This window comes from Oryx dammah, unplaced genomic scaffold (assembly GCF_014754425.2).
Source record: "Oryx dammah isolate SB20612 unplaced genomic scaffold, SCBI_Odam_1.1 HiC_scaffold_13, whole genome shotgun sequence".
NCBI classification, from domain to species: Eukaryota; Metazoa; Chordata; class Mammalia; order Artiodactyla; family Bovidae; genus Oryx; species Oryx dammah.
Genome location: NW_024070197.1, coordinates 12,340,160 through 12,356,513, shown reverse-complemented (window position 1 = coordinate 12,356,513; position 16,354 = coordinate 12,340,160). Strand labels below are relative to the sequence as shown.

At 53.8% G+C, this 16,354-nt stretch overlaps 2 protein-coding genes across 3 annotated transcripts; one reads left to right on the top strand and one right to left on the bottom strand.

Annotated features, from left to right (window-relative positions):
* Nucleotides 1-279: 279 nt before the first annotated feature.
* Nucleotides 280-9,232, bottom strand: RTN2 (reticulon 2). Of its 2 annotated transcripts, XM_040252575.1 has the most exons (10): nucleotides 9,047-9,232; nucleotides 7,118-7,162; nucleotides 6,524-6,994; nucleotides 6,160-6,417; nucleotides 3,554-3,761; nucleotides 3,059-3,197; nucleotides 2,840-2,909; nucleotides 2,666-2,712; nucleotides 1,336-1,394; nucleotides 280-780 (listed from the first exon to the last, which is right to left on the bottom strand). In XM_040252575.1, the coding sequence occupies exons 1-10, from the start codon at nucleotides 9,078-9,080 to the stop codon at nucleotides 699-701; spliced, it is 1,413 nt and encodes a 470-aa protein (XP_040108509.1). In that variant the 5' UTR covers nucleotides 9,081-9,232; the 3' UTR covers nucleotides 280-698. The 2 variants fall into 2 exon arrangements, 1 of the variants encoding a protein (XP_040108509.1); XR_005723220.1 differs by lacking the exons at nucleotides 3,554-3,761; nucleotides 6,160-6,417; nucleotides 6,524-6,994; nucleotides 7,118-7,162; nucleotides 9,047-9,232 and adding an exon at nucleotides 5,463-5,539.
* Nucleotides 9,233-9,740: 508 nt separating this feature from the next.
* On the top strand, nucleotides 9,741-14,873 carry PPM1N (protein phosphatase, Mg2+/Mn2+ dependent 1N (putative)). Its single transcript, XM_040252631.1, has 5 exons — nucleotides 9,741-11,408; nucleotides 12,433-12,550; nucleotides 12,627-12,732; nucleotides 12,817-12,877; nucleotides 14,441-14,873. The coding sequence occupies exons 1-5, from the start codon at nucleotides 10,494-10,496 to the stop codon at nucleotides 14,507-14,509; spliced, it is 1,269 nt and encodes a 422-aa protein (XP_040108565.1). The 5' UTR covers nucleotides 9,741-10,493; the 3' UTR covers nucleotides 14,510-14,873.
* Nucleotides 14,874-16,354: the final 1,481 nt, after the last annotated feature.

The window sequence follows — 16,354 nt, the reverse complement described above, 5'->3', positions numbered from 1 at the left end:
GATTTGAGGGGGAAGTCCTCCAGAAGGCAGCTGGATACATGGGTCTGGGACTCAGGTGAGACCGGGGGCACAACAGGCAGAGTGTGGGAATCGCCTAGTGATGTCCGCTAGGAGTACAGGCGTGGAAAGCGACTGTCAAGACCTGACTAGCCCTGGGATCTGCCGCCTCTCCGTTCTTCTTCTGCAGAGATGAGTAAGGTTCCTTCTTGAGAATCACTTACGCGCTTTTCAGGGCAGGAATATGAAAGCTGGAGGGGGCTGGAAGCACAGGAGGCCCTGGGTTTTCCACAGAAGTCTTTATTACAGTGTAAATCCAAGCTCAGGCCTCCCCTGGGCCCCATGCAAAGCCCCAGCGTTGGGGCTAGTGGCGTCAAAAGAGACACCAAGCCCTCACGGCGCCTCCAGCGGTGGGGTCACGGAAGTGCAGGGCGTGTGCCCTATCTAGGCAACTACAAGTCCCAGCAGGCCCCGCGGCCAAGGTGCCTCGCTTTCCTTGGACTCCTACACAGAGCCTCTTGGGAAATGTAGTCCTGGCCGCTCAGGCAATTTGCGCAAACTCCCTGGTGTGAGTGATCCCGACACCCACGCGGAAATGGCTCGGGCTGAGGCTGGGAGAGGGCAGGGATGGAAGGGAGATGGAAGAGGGCAGAGGGCTACACGGGGTGGGGGCAGGCGTCCCGCAGGCAGAGACACCTCTTTCATTCGGCTTTGGCTTTGGGTCCGGAGACTGCAGCTGCTACCGAGGCAAGGGCTCCGGTCCCTGGGATTTTAGCTCGGATCCTGAAGGAAAAACAGGTGGAGTCAAGGGGTGGGGCAAGAGAGGATAATTCTGAGAACTAAAGGGAAAACTGGAAGGAGAAACTTAGGGCCCAAACCAGCCCCAGCCCTCCACCTACTGGCCTGCGATGGAATTGTCTCTTACCTTTTAGGAAGGAGATATGGAGAAGGCAATGGCAACCCACTCCAGTACTCTTGCCTGGAAAAGCCCATGGATGGAGGAGCCTGGTAGGCTGCAGTCCATGGGGTCGCTAGGAGTCGGACACGACTGAGCGACTTCACTTTCACTTTTCACTCTCATGCATTGGAGAAGGAAATGGCAACCCACTCCAGTATTCTTGCCTGGAGAATCCCAGGGACGGGGGAGCCTGATGAGCTGCAGTCTATGGGGTCGCAGAGTCGGACACGACTGAAGCGACTTAGCAGCAGCAGCAGCATTCAACCCCAGGAGGTTTAGAGACAAGGAATATGGGGACGTGGGGGCTCAAAGGGGGCAAGGGGAACGGTCCCCAAGTTTCCCCATTCCCCATCCCATCCATCTCCACCACATGCACTTACTTAGCTTTGATGTGGCTCAACTGATTGGTCACCAATCCCACATACTGATCAATCTGGGCCTGGGGGGGATGAAGAAAAATGGTGAAAGGAGAGATTGGAGGGGGCTCTTCTCCCTAATTCATTAAGGAGGCTGCTTCCTTCTCCCTCTCCCGCCCCGACTCAAATCAGGAGTTTGGGGGAGCAGCCTACCATGCCACCTTCAACTCTAAACCTAATAAAATACCCTTAGAAGTCAGAAGTCCAAGTTGAAGTGTCAAACTGATTGGACCATACTCTGTGTAGGAAGGGATGATGGGTAGACACAAGAATTTGCCAGTGAGTTTGTGTCCTGGGCACTATTGTTAATCTTTGAGATGTGTGTATGTATGTGTGTTTAGGGACAGCATAAGAGCAGAGGGCATTAGTGTTGCTTGTCAAGTCCCTGAGTGGATTGATTTAAATTCACATTAGCTGACTTTGTGAGTCTTGGTGATTCCAGCATGTGAGGGAGTTAGTTAGGACTATATCCCTGGCAGGGATGGGCGTCGCTGGGCTCTCAGCTGTGCTGGAGAATGTCAAAATGGAATGCGGTCCATCTGTCTGTCTCTGGATAGGATGTATGTCAGTTGGCCCCGGTTCTGTCAGTGTTCTGGGTAACAGACATCCCACCTGATTTAACTGAAATGTCAGTCCCTCGCAGTTTCAGGGAGTGAGGGCATCAGTCAGTCCACCTGATTGGCTGAGATGGGTGCCAGTCAGACCCAGGCTATGTGTAGGGATAGACGGCATCAGTCTGTCTATCTGTCTGCAAATGGAATATGTGTTTGTCAGTCCCTGGTGGTATCACAGGGACAGAGGGTATCAGGGTGTCGGGAGGAGGCATTAATCTGTCTGCCTGTTTCTAGCTAGGATGAGTGTTGTTTGGCCTCCTGCTGTGTCAGGGAGAGAAGACACCAGTCCGGCTTTCTCTGGAGCTAGGACATGTCAAGGCAGGCCTTGCATCATTGTTGGGGAGGAGCATCGGTGAGTCCACTTGCCTTGGGTTGGGATATATCAGCTAGATCCTGGCTCTGCCACTGGCTCTGTCATGGGACACCAATCAAAATGCCTGTCTCTGACTATTGAAATGTATTAGGTAGACTCTAGCTGCATGGAGGGAGGGCAGCAGGCAGACCACCTGTGCCTGGCACGTGTCAGTCAGATCCTGACTCTGTCGGGGTAGGAACACCAGCTGGTCCTCTCTTCTTTGGCTGGAACATTTGTCATCGACCCTGGCTGTTGGGGGGCAGGGGGCGATCAGACCAGTTGTGTTTGGTTGGGGTACTCCCAAGTGAAGGCCTGTCACACTCACCTGGTGCTGTCGATATAGCAGAGGGACTGTGAATACACCGATCACTCCTGCGGGCACAGAGATGGGAGGTCAGGGTCCTCCCCGGAGATTAACAGTTCCATTCATAACCCTGTCCCCCACCAAGCCCCAGCGCCCCACCTCCCCACCCTGCCCTGCACAGCCTTCCCAGCTCACCGAGAATGAGAAGAGTCAAACCGTTGAAGACGGCACCCACGAAGGTCAAGATGTAGAAGAGAAGGGCCAGCTGAGGGTGAGGGTGAGGGTGAGCAGAGCCTACAGGGTGCACCCCAGGCTGGGAACTCACACAGCAATGGCCCTCCTCCCCCTCCACCCCACCAGGGGCAGGCAGGGGAATGCTGGGGACCCAGGAGGGAGGTGGGGGCTTCAGGGCACCTTGAGGGAGTCCACGAGGTCTTCTACCAGAAAGAAATGCCGCAGCTGTATGGCCGCAGAGACCACACGGGAGGCAATCTGCTGGGACAAACGTTCAGTCTGCTCCCGAGTCAGGGTCAGGTCCACGTCCAGGTAGGCCCTGAGAGAACAGAGGTGTGTGAGGCAACTCGGCAGGTGGAGGGGGCCCAAGCTGAGGGGGATGCCCAAGACAAGGACAAGAAATGAGGGTTGGGGAGGAGACCAGGTGTAGAGGGGTAGGGTGGAGGTCAGGGTCAGGAGATGGGATCAAGGATTAAGGATCAGAGGTTAGGGTCTTAACCGTGGAAGCCAAGGGTCAGGAGTCCGGTTTAATGTCAGGGTATCAGGTTGGAGTTAGGAACAGGAAGAGGATGGGTCAGGGCCAGAGTGAGAAATCAGTGCCTGATCTGAGGTCATGGGTCAGCACTGGGGTCTGGACAGAGATAAGGGGTGGGGGGCCGGGCTGGGGCTTCTCACTGGAAGGGGTTGGCGCCGTCCCCCCGGTGCACGGCCTGCAGCACTTTTCGGTAAACCCTGAGAGAGATGGTGCCGCAGAGCAGCAACAGGGCCACATGGGCGGCCACGGACACGATGCTAAAGTGCAGGAGGCTTAGCAGGGAGACCATGAGGCCTGTGAAGACCACTCCTGACGTCCTCGCGTCCTTCCAGTGCAGCAGGTCCACCACTGTGGAGGGAGAGGGCGTCGATCAGGCTGGGGTGTCGAGCTGCCCTGGCTGACCTCTTGACCTCGTATTTCCTGTCTCAGGGCTGAACCATGACCTCTTGACACACCTGTGGGAGCCTTAACCCAATTTCCAAATTTTTGTCTTCTTTTATTCCATGCTTGGGCTTTCCTGGTGACTCAGGCAGTAAAGAATCTGCCTGCCAGGCAGAAGACCCAGATTCGATCCTGGGTAAGGAAGATCCCTTAGAGAAGGGAAAGGCTACCCACTCCAGTATTCTTGCCTGAAGAATCCCATGGACAGAGGAACCTGGCGGGTACAGTTCATGGGGTCACAAAGAGTCAGACATGACTAAGTGACTAACACTTTCATTCCATGCATGCCTCCTGCAAAACCCAAGTTAACTGTCTAGCACGTCCCCATAAGCTTACTCCTGCCCATAGAATATGTGTGAACAGAAGTTTGGGTGAAAAAAATCATTCTTCTGCATCATGCCTATTCTCACTCTACTTTTTCTCCTAGAATTCTCTTCTGGTCAACTAGAACAGCCTTTAATTCATTCTTTTTAAGGGCTACACAATATTCCATGGTGTAGCTACACCATTATTCATTTTATTCAATCACGTATCTATTGCCAGGCCATTTATTTTGTTTCCTCCCTCCATCCCCTTCCTAGACAGTACTGGAAACAACAGAACCTCCAAGAGGTTCTGTTTCTGAGATACAATCCCAGGGGTCAAATCGCAGGGTGGACTAATTTTGTATTTTCAAGTATCATAAATTTTATTGGATTGCTTACAAACAAGAGTCTAACAATCCTTTTTTCTGTGAAATGAAAGTGACCTTTTCCCAGCATCCTGCCCAGCAATGGGTGTTATTGTTCTTTTTATTTTATGCACCCTGAGGGGTATAAAGTAACATCTCCCTGATACCCCTACCAACACATATATCTAAGTCCTAAATGTATTAATGACATCATTCTCCTTCCTAGGCTCTAATTCAAATTTCTAACTCACCTCCCAAGCCCAGCCTAAGCTTTGATCAGTGGCCTTTGGACCCCAACCCTCATCTCACGCATCTTAACTTTTAACAGCTTTCCCTATAATCGGCTCCCCTTTGAGCACTGAACTGAGAGCCTGGTACCCTGCCTTCTATTTCTAGACAGTTTCCATCCTACCACCCTTCCTGCAATCAAACTGACCCATCCCAACCAGTCCCCCTCAGAGTCTGACTCTCCTCACGTCTGCATCCTCCCTATACACATCCTCCCATCTACTGTAACTAGGGTAGGTCTCCCCTCAACCCGTCCCCTGCAGGCTCCCCAAGGCCTGCGCCATTGGGTGGGGGAGGGGCGGGTCGTCTGAGGCGGGGGCTAAGTTTAGGCGCGCTGCGGGGGAGGGAGCCTCTCCCGCAGCTGTGCTGGCCTGTCCAGCTACTGAGTGACAGCGCCGCCTGGACCAGAGGCTGGGGGAGGGGGCCTCGCTGCTCTCGGGCCCCAAAGCTCCGGCTGGAGAGAGAGGGGACCCCACACTCCCACCACGCCCTCCCTAGGTGCCCCCACAGCCCCTCAGCCCCAGCCTGCATTTCTGGGGACTCTGGGACCAAGAGGAAACATCCCCCAGAGTTGAGGGCGACAAAAGCGAATCTGGGGCCCTTTCCACGGTCCCCCAGCCCTCGCGTCCCAGCCCGCCCCGAAAGCCCACCTTTACTCCCCATCTCGGCTCCTCCGAGTGAGAGGCTACAGACACCGCTGCTTCTCAGGGATTTTGCCCACTTCAGTGGAACCCGGAGGGAGGGAATAAGGGGCGGGGCCCCCTTTGTACCCAGCCAATGGCTCTCCATAGAGGTGGGAACGATTCCAAAACGGTATGGCTCTCTTTGTAAACAGCCGAAAGCAGGGATGTCTACAACCAACCTATAGGAACCGTTCATGAAGACTGAGCATACTTTAAAGCAAGGCGGGTATATTTACAATTTGCCAATGCTAGTGGTCAGGGAAGAGGAAAGGTTTAAAAGGCTCTGAATTTACTTTTACGAGCCGGGTGGCCACATTCAAAAGAGAGCCTTTTTCAGGGATTTGGCCTGTCCAAAATCAGCCTCTAGGGGGAGCACTACAAAAGAGGGTTGTTTTTGTTGTTGTTTTTTTAAGCAATTAGCCAATCCCAATCCTAAACCCTCAATGGGAGAGCTAATTTCTCGAGTGGGAGGGGCAGCTATATAAAAAGAGCCAATGGCAATCTTAGGACTTTTCTTAAGGGTAGAGTTTATAATGTCGTGCCAATAGCAATACCTCCTCCGTTTCTCCACTCTCCTCCGTTCCTTCGGGAGTTTGGTGCCTTTAAATATCAATCCTCCACCCTCCCAGTGGTCCAAAGTAGCACGTTCCCTCGCGGAGTTTACCTAGAACGTGTGATTCCAATGTGAATTCTGATTGGTCCGTGCTATCGAGGCACTGCCCCGTGATTGGCTCCCGCTCCAGCGGCCCCCAGGGCTCTTCCTCCTTCTCGTCCAGCAAGGGCTCATCCGGCAAAGAGTTCGAATCCCGGGATCGAGGCGGGGATGGGGTGGGAGTCTGGGGGATCCCAGAGACAGGGCTGGGCTGTGGAGTAAAGACTTCCAGAGGCGAGGACTGCACAAATCCGAGTGGTAGGTCCAATTCTGGTGCGTTAGAGAGAGAAGGCTCTGAGCTTTCGCTTTGGAGGTGCCCTAAGGAAAGAAACCACCCACCCTTGTGGCTTCAGTCTCAGCACCTCAGACATCTCACCTTTCCCAGCCTCTCCAGCCACTGATCCTTCGGGCTCCTCGTCTTCCAGCGGAGTGGAGCTACTGGTGGCAGAGTCCTCCCCAGTCACTGCTCCCCGGGTCGCCCAGCCCAGTTGATCCAGCTGGAGCCCCAGGTCCTCCGGGGGACGCTCAGCTGGAGGGGCAGAACTGGGGTCACCTCGACGCCCGGGCTCTGGGGATTGGCTCAAGCTGGGGATGCTTTCCAAGCTGTCGCCCAGGCCGGGCTGAGGGGGCAGGTCTCGCGGCTCCGAGACTGAGCGGCCCTGGGGCCGTGGGCGGCGAGCGGCTGAATCCCTGCGAGCCCCAGAGCCCACCACACCGTCGAAGGCAATGTAGGAGAACGTCAGCTCCCGGGGAGTGCCCCAGTCCTGCGACGTGGTCTCCTCCTCGTCGTCCTCCGAGAATTCCCGGGCTGTATGCAGCTCCCGAAAATCCGAATCGTCGTTCCCTCCTGCCACAAGCAAAGGAGGGCATGAGCTCCTCTGCCGAAGGCCCTAACCCACTCCCCTTAATCCCTTGGCCCAGCTGTGGGCCCCCGTCAAGTTCCACTCTCACATCCTCCCTCTTTGTTTACCTTCTGTGGAGTCAGGGGTAGATGAAGCTGTAGACGGAGCTTCTTCTGCAAGAGAAAAATATCGAGGACTCTTAGAAGTTTAGACTGCCTGAGTTACAGTAGTGAGCCTGGTACGTGTCTGGAAACGTCCTGGAAACGTGTCTGAATTAAGGAGTCTTAGAATTTTCATCACAGGACCTTTAGAACATTCTGCATACAGACTGTAAAACCTTCCTATCCCTGCTATCTGAAGCTCGGTCTTGGAAGTTCAAATCCAGGAATCTTGATCTTAGAGTCTTTAAGCGTTGCTTCCTGCGTGTCTGACTCTTTGCGATCCCATGGACTGTAGCCTGCCAGGCTCTTTTGTCCATGGGATTCTCCAGACAAGAATACTGAAGTGGGTTGCTGTGCCCTCCTCCAGCGGATCTTCCCAACCCAGGAATCAAACCTGCGTTTCTTACGTTTCCTGCATTGGCAAGCGGGTCTTTACCAACAGCGCCACCTGGGAAGCCCTTAGGGATTTCAGGAGGCTTTTAGGTTTCAATCATTAATTCTTTCAACAACCATTATTTGAGTGCTTAATAAACTCCAGGCACTATTTTAGATCCTGAAGATACAACTGTAAACAAAACCCCTAGTCTTATAGAGCTTACACTCTATAGGGGAGACAGACACAAACAATTAAACTTATGGTGTTGGGTGCTAAGTGTATGGAGAAAAATCAAAGTAAAGGAAGAGAAAATAAGGGGATGCCATTTCAGACAGGTTGGTGAGGAAGACTCCTTGGATGACATCTGAGCAGAAATCTGAATGATGTGATGAAGCCATGAGAATATCTAGGGAAGAGTCTTCCAGGCAGAGGGAAAAGCCAGTGCAAAGGCCCTGAGGCAAGCATTAAGCTTTGCATATTTGAGGAACAGAGAAGTGTGCAGATATGACTGGAACAGGGTGACTGAAGGGAAGATGGTTGGAGATGAGAGCAGAGAGGTAAGGGGGGGGGTGGGGTGGGGAGAAGATGAAGGGCCTTCCTTTGTAAGCCCAAGTAGGGACAAGATCTTAGAATGTAGGGATGATACGCTAAAACGTTGAAATAACAAATTCTTAGAATCTTGGCATCTGGACTCCCAAGACATGCAAATGGCTAGGTCAGTGTTGAAATCCCCAGTTCTCAGAACCTCGGGGGTGTGAGACAGAGAATGTTAGACCAGGACCATTAGAGCTCTGGGCTCAGAAATCATGAGGCTTAGATAAGGCTCAATTTCAATTATGGAATTCAGCCTCTCAGAGCTAGCTTGGGGCTTTGCCTACAGGAGATGCTCAATACCTTTTGGAAATTGAAATCGCATGCCCCCCGCCCCCACCTCATTTCCTCAGATGGGGAATAGGAGACCAGGAATGAAAAACCTGGAGTGGTAAAAACAGCTAAGGATCCAGGAGTCATAGCCCCAACCCAGAGATTGACTGTTTTCTGGGGACAGGGGATTGGACACTTCGGGTGAGACCGGGGCTGCCTCTGATTCTGGGCAGAAAACGGAGGTGGGATGCGAAGATGGGTGATGCGGGGAGGGGGAGTCAGACCCCTCTTCTCCATCCTCACTCTACCCCTCCATCGAAATCCCCTCCCCGCCGGCTGCGGCCAGCACCAGGGCGAGGGGACAGCTCCTGGAGAGCGTCCTCATGCCCGGGCGGAGCCCCGCGGCACATACAAGCGCCCAGCGCGCCCCCCTTCGGCTCTCTCAGTGCCCCCAATCTCTGGTCAGTCTCACTCAGATTCTCCGGGTCAAGTCGCCCCCATCGCTGCTAGAACATGGGGGAGGGCAGATCTTCCTTTGTCTCCTTCACCTCCTCCCCTATCTCGGCTCTCCCGCGGCCCAGGTCGGAGGGGAAACCAAAGAGGAGCCCACCCGGGCCTCTGGGCCCCACACCAGGCCTGAGCCTCCCCCTACTCACTGCAGTGGGCGAAGACCGGCAGGACCTGCCCCATGGCCCCCCTCGGGCCTGCATCGGGACCCCCGCCCACTCCGGCCACGCCGCCTTGGGCCTGGGGCCGCGAGCGCTCATCTCCGCCGCGCCCAGGACGCCGCCGCCGCCGCCGCCATCCTCGCCGCCGCCTCCTCCTGCCGGGCCGCTCCAGCAGTCGCCGCCGCCGCCGCCGCCGCCGCCGCCCTCAGTTCAGCTCGGCAGGGGCGGGAGGGGCCGCTGCGGGGGGGCACTGCAGCGCGGGGGCCAGGGGCGGGGCCACAGACCGAGGGGAGGAACCTGAGGGAGGGTGAGGAGGCGGGGAAAAGCGCGGGAGGATGGAGGGGTGTGGTCTTCCTAATAGAGGGGCGGAGCTATGGCGGTAGGCTACTGGTCGAGAAGTCGTGGAAGGCGGTCTGAACGGCGGGGTCTAGAGAAAGGAGGGCGGGGCCTTTAGTGGGAGTGAAGTGGGGCCGAGGGTTGGGTGAGGGGCTCAGAGAGATAAGGATGCAGGAGCCCAGGCGGAGAGGATGGAGGCGTGGAACTCAGACTCCGTTCTGGTGGAGCTAGAGGTGTCAATGAAGGGAGGGTACAAAGATTATCGCTGGGAGGTAAAGGTAGAATCTCCATGGGAGTGGGAAAGGGGGCGGGAAGAAACTACTTGGAAACTTTTGAGACAAGGGGAGGAGCTCAGACTTGAAGGGCCTTAAGCTAATTTGGAATTATTCAGAGTTGGGCGGAGTCAGTCCGAGACAGAGGAGCTAGAGGCGTGGCCTAGGGGGAATAAGGCAGAACAAACAAGGGAGATGGTGTGGCTCAGAAGGTGAGCGCAATCTGGAGTGAGGGGGCTGGGCCTGTAGCTAAGAGGCGGAGCTAGAGTCAGTAGGGATAGCAAATATTTGGAGCCACTGTATGTATGAATGGATGGGCGGGACCTGGAAGAGAAGCGACTGAAACCCGGGGACTAGACCGAGAGCGAGAGGTCAAAATAAAAAAGTTAAGAACTGAAAGCTTTTGAAACCCGGGATGGGACCACTGATATGGGAGAAGATTGGACAGAGCAGGGCTGGGTACCCGAAGCCTAGTGTTGTGTTGAGAATACAGATGCTAGAAATCGTTTCCCAATAACACTGTTTACTTCTGTGACTCGGTTTCCTCTTCGGTAAACTGGAGATGATGATGTAAAATTATGTGTACCTATGGTCAGTGCTAGATTGGCAATATTGTCATTTTTCTCTGATCCAAACCCAAAGCCTCGCTTTGAAGATGTGGAAGAGGGAAGCCCTAAGAGTTCAACCCTTTCTAGTGACTTGAGTGCAAGTCAAGGGCATAGGAAGGAGATTTAGGTGGTTTAAAATGTCACAAGGCAGGGGATTAGTGGGGCGGGGATGGTTAGCAGGTGCAGAGGGTGGAGTCTTCCTGATCTCCAGGCCGAAGGATGGCGGCCCTTGCCCGCCTGCTGGAACGTCTCCTTTGGCCAGCCCGCAAGGAAGAGGAGGTGGAGGAAGAAGAGGAGGGATGCAAGTCTCCCAACCGGCCTCAGTCCCTCCTAGACGCGCCGCGTTGCGCCCAGCGGCCGCACGGGGGTGCGGCGGCGGCGTGGGGTCTGCGCTTTGGGGCTAGCGCAGTACAGGGCTGGCGCGCACACATGGAGGATGCTCACTGCGCTTGCCTTGCGCTACCCGGGCTGCCCCCGGGCTGGGCTTTCTTCGCAGTCCTCGACGGTCACGGCGGGGCAAGAGCCGCCCTCTTCGGCGCGCGCCACCTGAAGGGCCAAGTACTTGAGGCGCTGGGCCCGGAGCCCAGCGAGCCCCAGGGAGTATGCGAAGCACTGCGCCGCGCCTTTCTGAGCGCAGACGCGCGCCTGCGTGCGCTCTGGCCCCGCGGCGAGCCGGGGGGCTCCACCGCTGTGGCGTTACTGGTTTCCCCGCGCTTTCTGTACCTGGCGCACTGCGGTGACTCTCGCGCGGTGCTGAGTCGCGCCGGCGCCGTGGCCTTCAGCACCGAGGACCATCGGCCCATCCGTCCCCGAGAACGTGAACGCATCCATGACGCGGGCGGCACCATCCGCCGTCGGCGCCTCGAGGGCTCTTTGGCAGTGTCCAGAGCACTGGGAGACTTTGCCTACAAAGAGGCTCCGGGAAGGCCCCCAGAACAGCAACTCGTTTCCGCGGAGCCTGAGGTGACCGCCCTGGCACGCCAAGCGGAGGACGAGTTCATGCTCTTGGCTTCTGATGGCGTGTGGGACACGATGTCCGGGTCTGCCCTAGCGGGACTGGTGGCATCGCGCCTCTGTTTGGGCTTGGCCCCAGAGCTTCTCTGCGCGCAGCTGTTGGACACGTGTCTTTGCAAGGTCTTGGGGGCGGGGCTTGAGGTTTTTGAGGGAAGAACATAAGGATTTAGGGAAGAGGAGCTTTGATGGAGAGGCTAAAGTAAACTAGAGGATGGGCGGGGCCTGCAGAACCGGGGCAGGGTCAAAAGATGCAGAGGGCGGAGACTGAGGGAAGACTGGAGACAAGATGGGATGGATAGATACGCGGGAAGGATTTAAGAGAAAGGGCGTGGTCTTTTGGAATGGGACAGCTCTTAGGGCTTTCCAGGTGGTTCAGTGGTAAAGAATTCACCTGCAATGTAGGAGACGGAGGAGACGCAGGTTCGATTCCTGGGTTGGGAAGATCCACTGACGTAGGAAATGCCAACCCACTCCAGTATTCTTGCCGGGAAAATTCCACAGACAGAGGAGCCTGGTGGGTCATGGTCCATGGGGTCGCAAAGAATCGGATAAGACTGAAGCAACTAAACACAAACGCTTAGGCCTAGAGGTGGGTACTGAGGTGTGATTAGTGGCGGAAGGAAGAGAAGCGAAACAGCAAAGTGGGAGGAGCTTTGGAAAAGAGAAGCTGTCGTTGCTGTTGCTCAGTCATGTCCAACTCTGCGACCCCATGAACAGCAGCACACCAGGCTTCCCTGCCCATCACTATCTCCTGGAGTTTGCTCAGGCTCATTTCCATTGAGTCTGTGATGCCATCCAACCATCTCATCCTCTGTCGCCCCCTTCTCCTCCTGCCCTCAATCTTTCCCAGCATCAGGGTCTTTCCCAGTGAGTCGGCTCTTCGCATTCAGGTGGCCAAAGTGGTTCTCCTTGACAGGGTGGGGCTAGGACAGCAAGAGAGGGCGTGGCCTAAGCAATTGGTCTTTGTGAGAGGCTTGCTTTAGAGTGGCAGAAGGGTGGGACTTTCGAGAAATGCGCATAACCAGATTGGGAAGGGGACACTAGAACAAGGGGAATGTTGGGAAACTGCTGCTGAAGGTATAGAGCCCTGTGCTGGGGCCCTCACACGTGTTCCACCAGGCCCTCTTTTCTCCACCTTCTCCAGGGCAGCCTGGACAACATGACCTGCCTCCTGGTCTGCTTTCCCGGGGCTCCCAGACCTTGTGAGGAGGCCGTCAGGAAGGAGGTACTGCTCGATGCAGCCCTGGGACACAGAGTTGCAGGTGAGCGGTGTTGGGAGTCCAGCGGAAGGGGTTATCTGCCAGCCGAGCACCCCCACAATTCTTGTCTCTTTCTCAGAGCTGTGTGCCTCTGCCCCAGAGCCCCCCAGCTTGAACACAGTTTTCAGGACTCTGGCCTCTGAGGACATCCCGGATTTACCTCCTGGGGGAGGGCTCTACTGCAAGTGAGTTGGGGTGGGGTAGGTTGGAATGGGAGAGTTGCTGGCCGGAGGAGGATGCCCTCCTGAAGGCCTTCCTTTGCTCTCTAGGGCCACAGTCATCGCTGAAGCTTATTCTCAGTTCTGCCAGGCCTCAAGACAGCGCTGTGTGGTAAGGACCCTGTTTTCTTGAACGTTTTCATAGAAGCATGTAATTCAAGCCCCCACCCTATTCCTTTAAGTGATGGGGAAATTGCAGCCAGAGTGGATTTGCCCGATATATTAATAAATTCTCACACCTGTTCCTGAAGAATTGTGATAGGGGTGTGGGGGGTGGGGAGAGGGGTGGGATCGGAAGCAGAAGCAGAGAAGAGATTGTGCTTCTTCTCCAAGAAATATGCCTCTGACTTTGCTTCATCATTGGGAAAGACCCTGAAGTTGGGAAAGATTGAGGGCAGAAGGAGAAGGGGGCAACAGAAGATGAGATTTTTGATGATGAGATAGTTGGATGGCATCACCGACTCAATGGACATGAGTTTGAGCAAACTCCTGGATATAGTGAAGGACGTGGAAGTCTTGCCTGCTGCAGCCCATGGAGTCACAAAGAATGGGACATGACTTAGCGACTGAACAACAACATTGCTCCGTGAAGCTCCATCATCCCAAGCACCACCCCTCCATCCAGGAATAAGGCAGAAAAATTCACAGAACGTTGATGACCAACCTGACTGCTCTGCGGGGACCGCCAGGACATCTCTGAGGGTAGTCTAGGTCTTAGAGGAGAGAGGTTGTGGATTGGGCCCAGATACCCTATTTGGGGGGCTTCCCTAGTGGTTCAGACAGTAAAGAATCTGCCTGCAATGCAGGAGACTTGGGTTCGATCCCTGGGTCAGGAAGATCCCCTGGAGAAGGGAATGGCTACCCACTCTAGTACTCTTGCCTGGAAAATTCCATGGACAGAGGAGCCTGGTGGACAACAGTCCATGGGATCACAAAGCTTATTTGAAGATGTCCAAGGAGGTAGTGGGTGAACCCATATAAATTAAGGTATAGGGTGGAGGTCTGGGAGGAAATGGGAGAATGGAAACTGGAAGGCCTTTGCAGGGCAGAGAAGGGAGCTGGGTTATTTATTACTCTTTGGCTTGGGGTATGGATAATTTCTTAGCAGCAGAAAGGAGAACTTTGTAAGGATTCTTTTGATTTGTGAGTGACAGAAATCTCATTCAAACTGTGAAGACAAAGCAAGAATTTACTGGTCCGTGTAATTGAAGAGTTCAGGGACTTAAGGCATGACTGCATCCAGTTGTCAACTGATGTCATACGGTTAGTTTTATTTTCTCTGAGTTAGCTTCATTTCCTGGCAGGGTCTCCACGTGAGGTGGCAAAGAGTTTCTGCTCCAGGCTTACGTCCCAGGAACCTAACCTCCCCAGTGGGGAGAGCAGGCGTTTCCCAGTAGGGGGCAGCCGCGGTTCCAGAGCTGCTTCTCATTGGCCATACTGGGTCACGTGCCCGACCAGTGTCCGTGTCTCTGACTGGCCAGGCTGGGGTCACAGGCCCATCCCTTAGTGCCTGCCCTTGGGGTCCCCTCTCCCTAAAACAAAGGGGTTGAAGAGATGAGGAATGTTGGTTCCTCAAAGGAAAAAATAGGAGCGGAGCATTCAGAACACCAGGGAGTAAATACCCAGAGGCAAGAAGGGGTTCCTATTCACCGTCTTCCACATTTTGTTTTTACAGAAGGGGCAGAAAGGGGCTGAGGAACCCACTGGCGCCCATTCAGTCTCTGCCTTGCACTTGGAGGCTTAACAGCTGTCATCCTTTGAGGACCCTCTGCCCAGCTGGAATTAAGGAAGAGAACTCCCCTTCCCCAGTTATGAGACCAGCGGAAGGAAGAGAAGCTGATGGAGGAACCCCAGAGTGTTTATTTCCCTTTCTCCTACTTCCCTCTCATAAGACGTCTTATGAGTGAGGGGAAATTCCACCCACCAGCTAGACCGAAAAAAAAAAAAACCCAAAACCAAATGTCTAATAATTAGAGCTGATTGGACTCTGAAAAACACTCAGTTCAATAACCTCTTCGCTTCCTATTTTTCATCTATTTGGCAGGGAGGTTGGGGAAAGTTTTTATGATTAAATTTTAATTACATAATTCAAAATATATTTTTCTTGTGAAAAAAAAAAAAACATGCATTATTTGCTCAGTCATTTGGCAAATATGTATGGGGCACCTACTGTGGGCAAAATGCCCTGCTCATGTCCATCAACCTGGCAGACTCACTAAAGTTCTTCCCCCTGGAACTTCCGGGTGGGGGGCGTGGCGGCAGTGGGGGAACAGCAAACAAGGGAACCCATAAGGTCATCTCAGACACTGACAAGGGTCTTAAAAAAAAAAAAGGAGATGGGGGATGTGATTAAGAAAACGTCTAGGGGAGCTATGTTGGTTTTTTACGTTGCTATCTATGGGTAATAAGTTCACTTGGTTTGAAATTCACAGGGCACAAAATGGTATACAATGACAAGTCCCCACCCATAGTCACCCCATTTTCCACCTGGGGATGGTTGCTTTAGACAGGGGGGTCCGTGAACACTTCTGAGGAGGGTACAGCTGAGTAGAAACCTAACAGAGAACTAGTCAGCCATGCAAAAACCCCCTGGGGCAGAAGGAACAGCTAATATGAAAGCCTAGAGGAAAGATTGAACTTGACATTTTCTTTTTTTCTTTTTTTAAATTTTGCTTGCACTGGGTCTTCACTGCTGCCTGTGGGCTTCCTCTAGTTGGCAGCAGTGATCGAGGGGGTTCTGTTGTTTCTGGAGCTTGGGATCTAGGGCAAGTGGGCTTCAGTAGTTGAGGCATATAGACTCAGCAGTTGAGCTCAGAGGCTCTAGAGCACTGGGCTCAGTAGTTGTGGTGCATGGGCTTAGTTGCCCTGAGGGCATGTGGAAATCTTCCCCGACCATGTCTCCAGCATTGGCAGGTAGATTCTTAACCACTGTACCAGCAGGGAAGTCCCAAACTTGGCATTTTCGAGATGAGGCTTGAGATTATGATCATCAAATTCTCCATGATGCCATTCACTGTCCTATTGGTAAACCCTGGAATGAGTTTGGAGTGGATTTTTTGAGACCTTTTATTGCACAAGTACACACATGTATGCTGCTGCTGCTGCTAAGTTGCTTCAGTCGTGTCAACTCTGTGCGACCCCAGACAGCAGCCCACCAGGCTTTCCCGTCCCTGGGATTCTCCAGGCAAGAAACGAGTGGGTGCCATTTCCTTCTCCAATGCATGAAAGTTTTTGAAAAGTGAAAGTGAAGTCACTCAGTCGTGTCCAACTCTTAGCGACCCCATGGACTGCAGCATACCAGGCTCCTCCGTCCATGGGATTTTCCAGGCAAGAGTACTGGAGTGGGGTGTCATTGCCTTCTCCGACACACACATATATGGTACCTTAAAGTGTTGCCTTGATTTTTACTCATACCCTATGTATCATTTGGTAATTTGTTTCCTTTTACTCAGTAATGTGTTAGAGCCTTCTTTCATGCCACTTGCACACATCTCATTCTTTTTAGCTGCCTCTCAGCACTTCAGACAAGAGATATGGAATGGTTTCAACACCCATCATCCTCTTGACGGCTATTTAGGTTGTTTCCAGT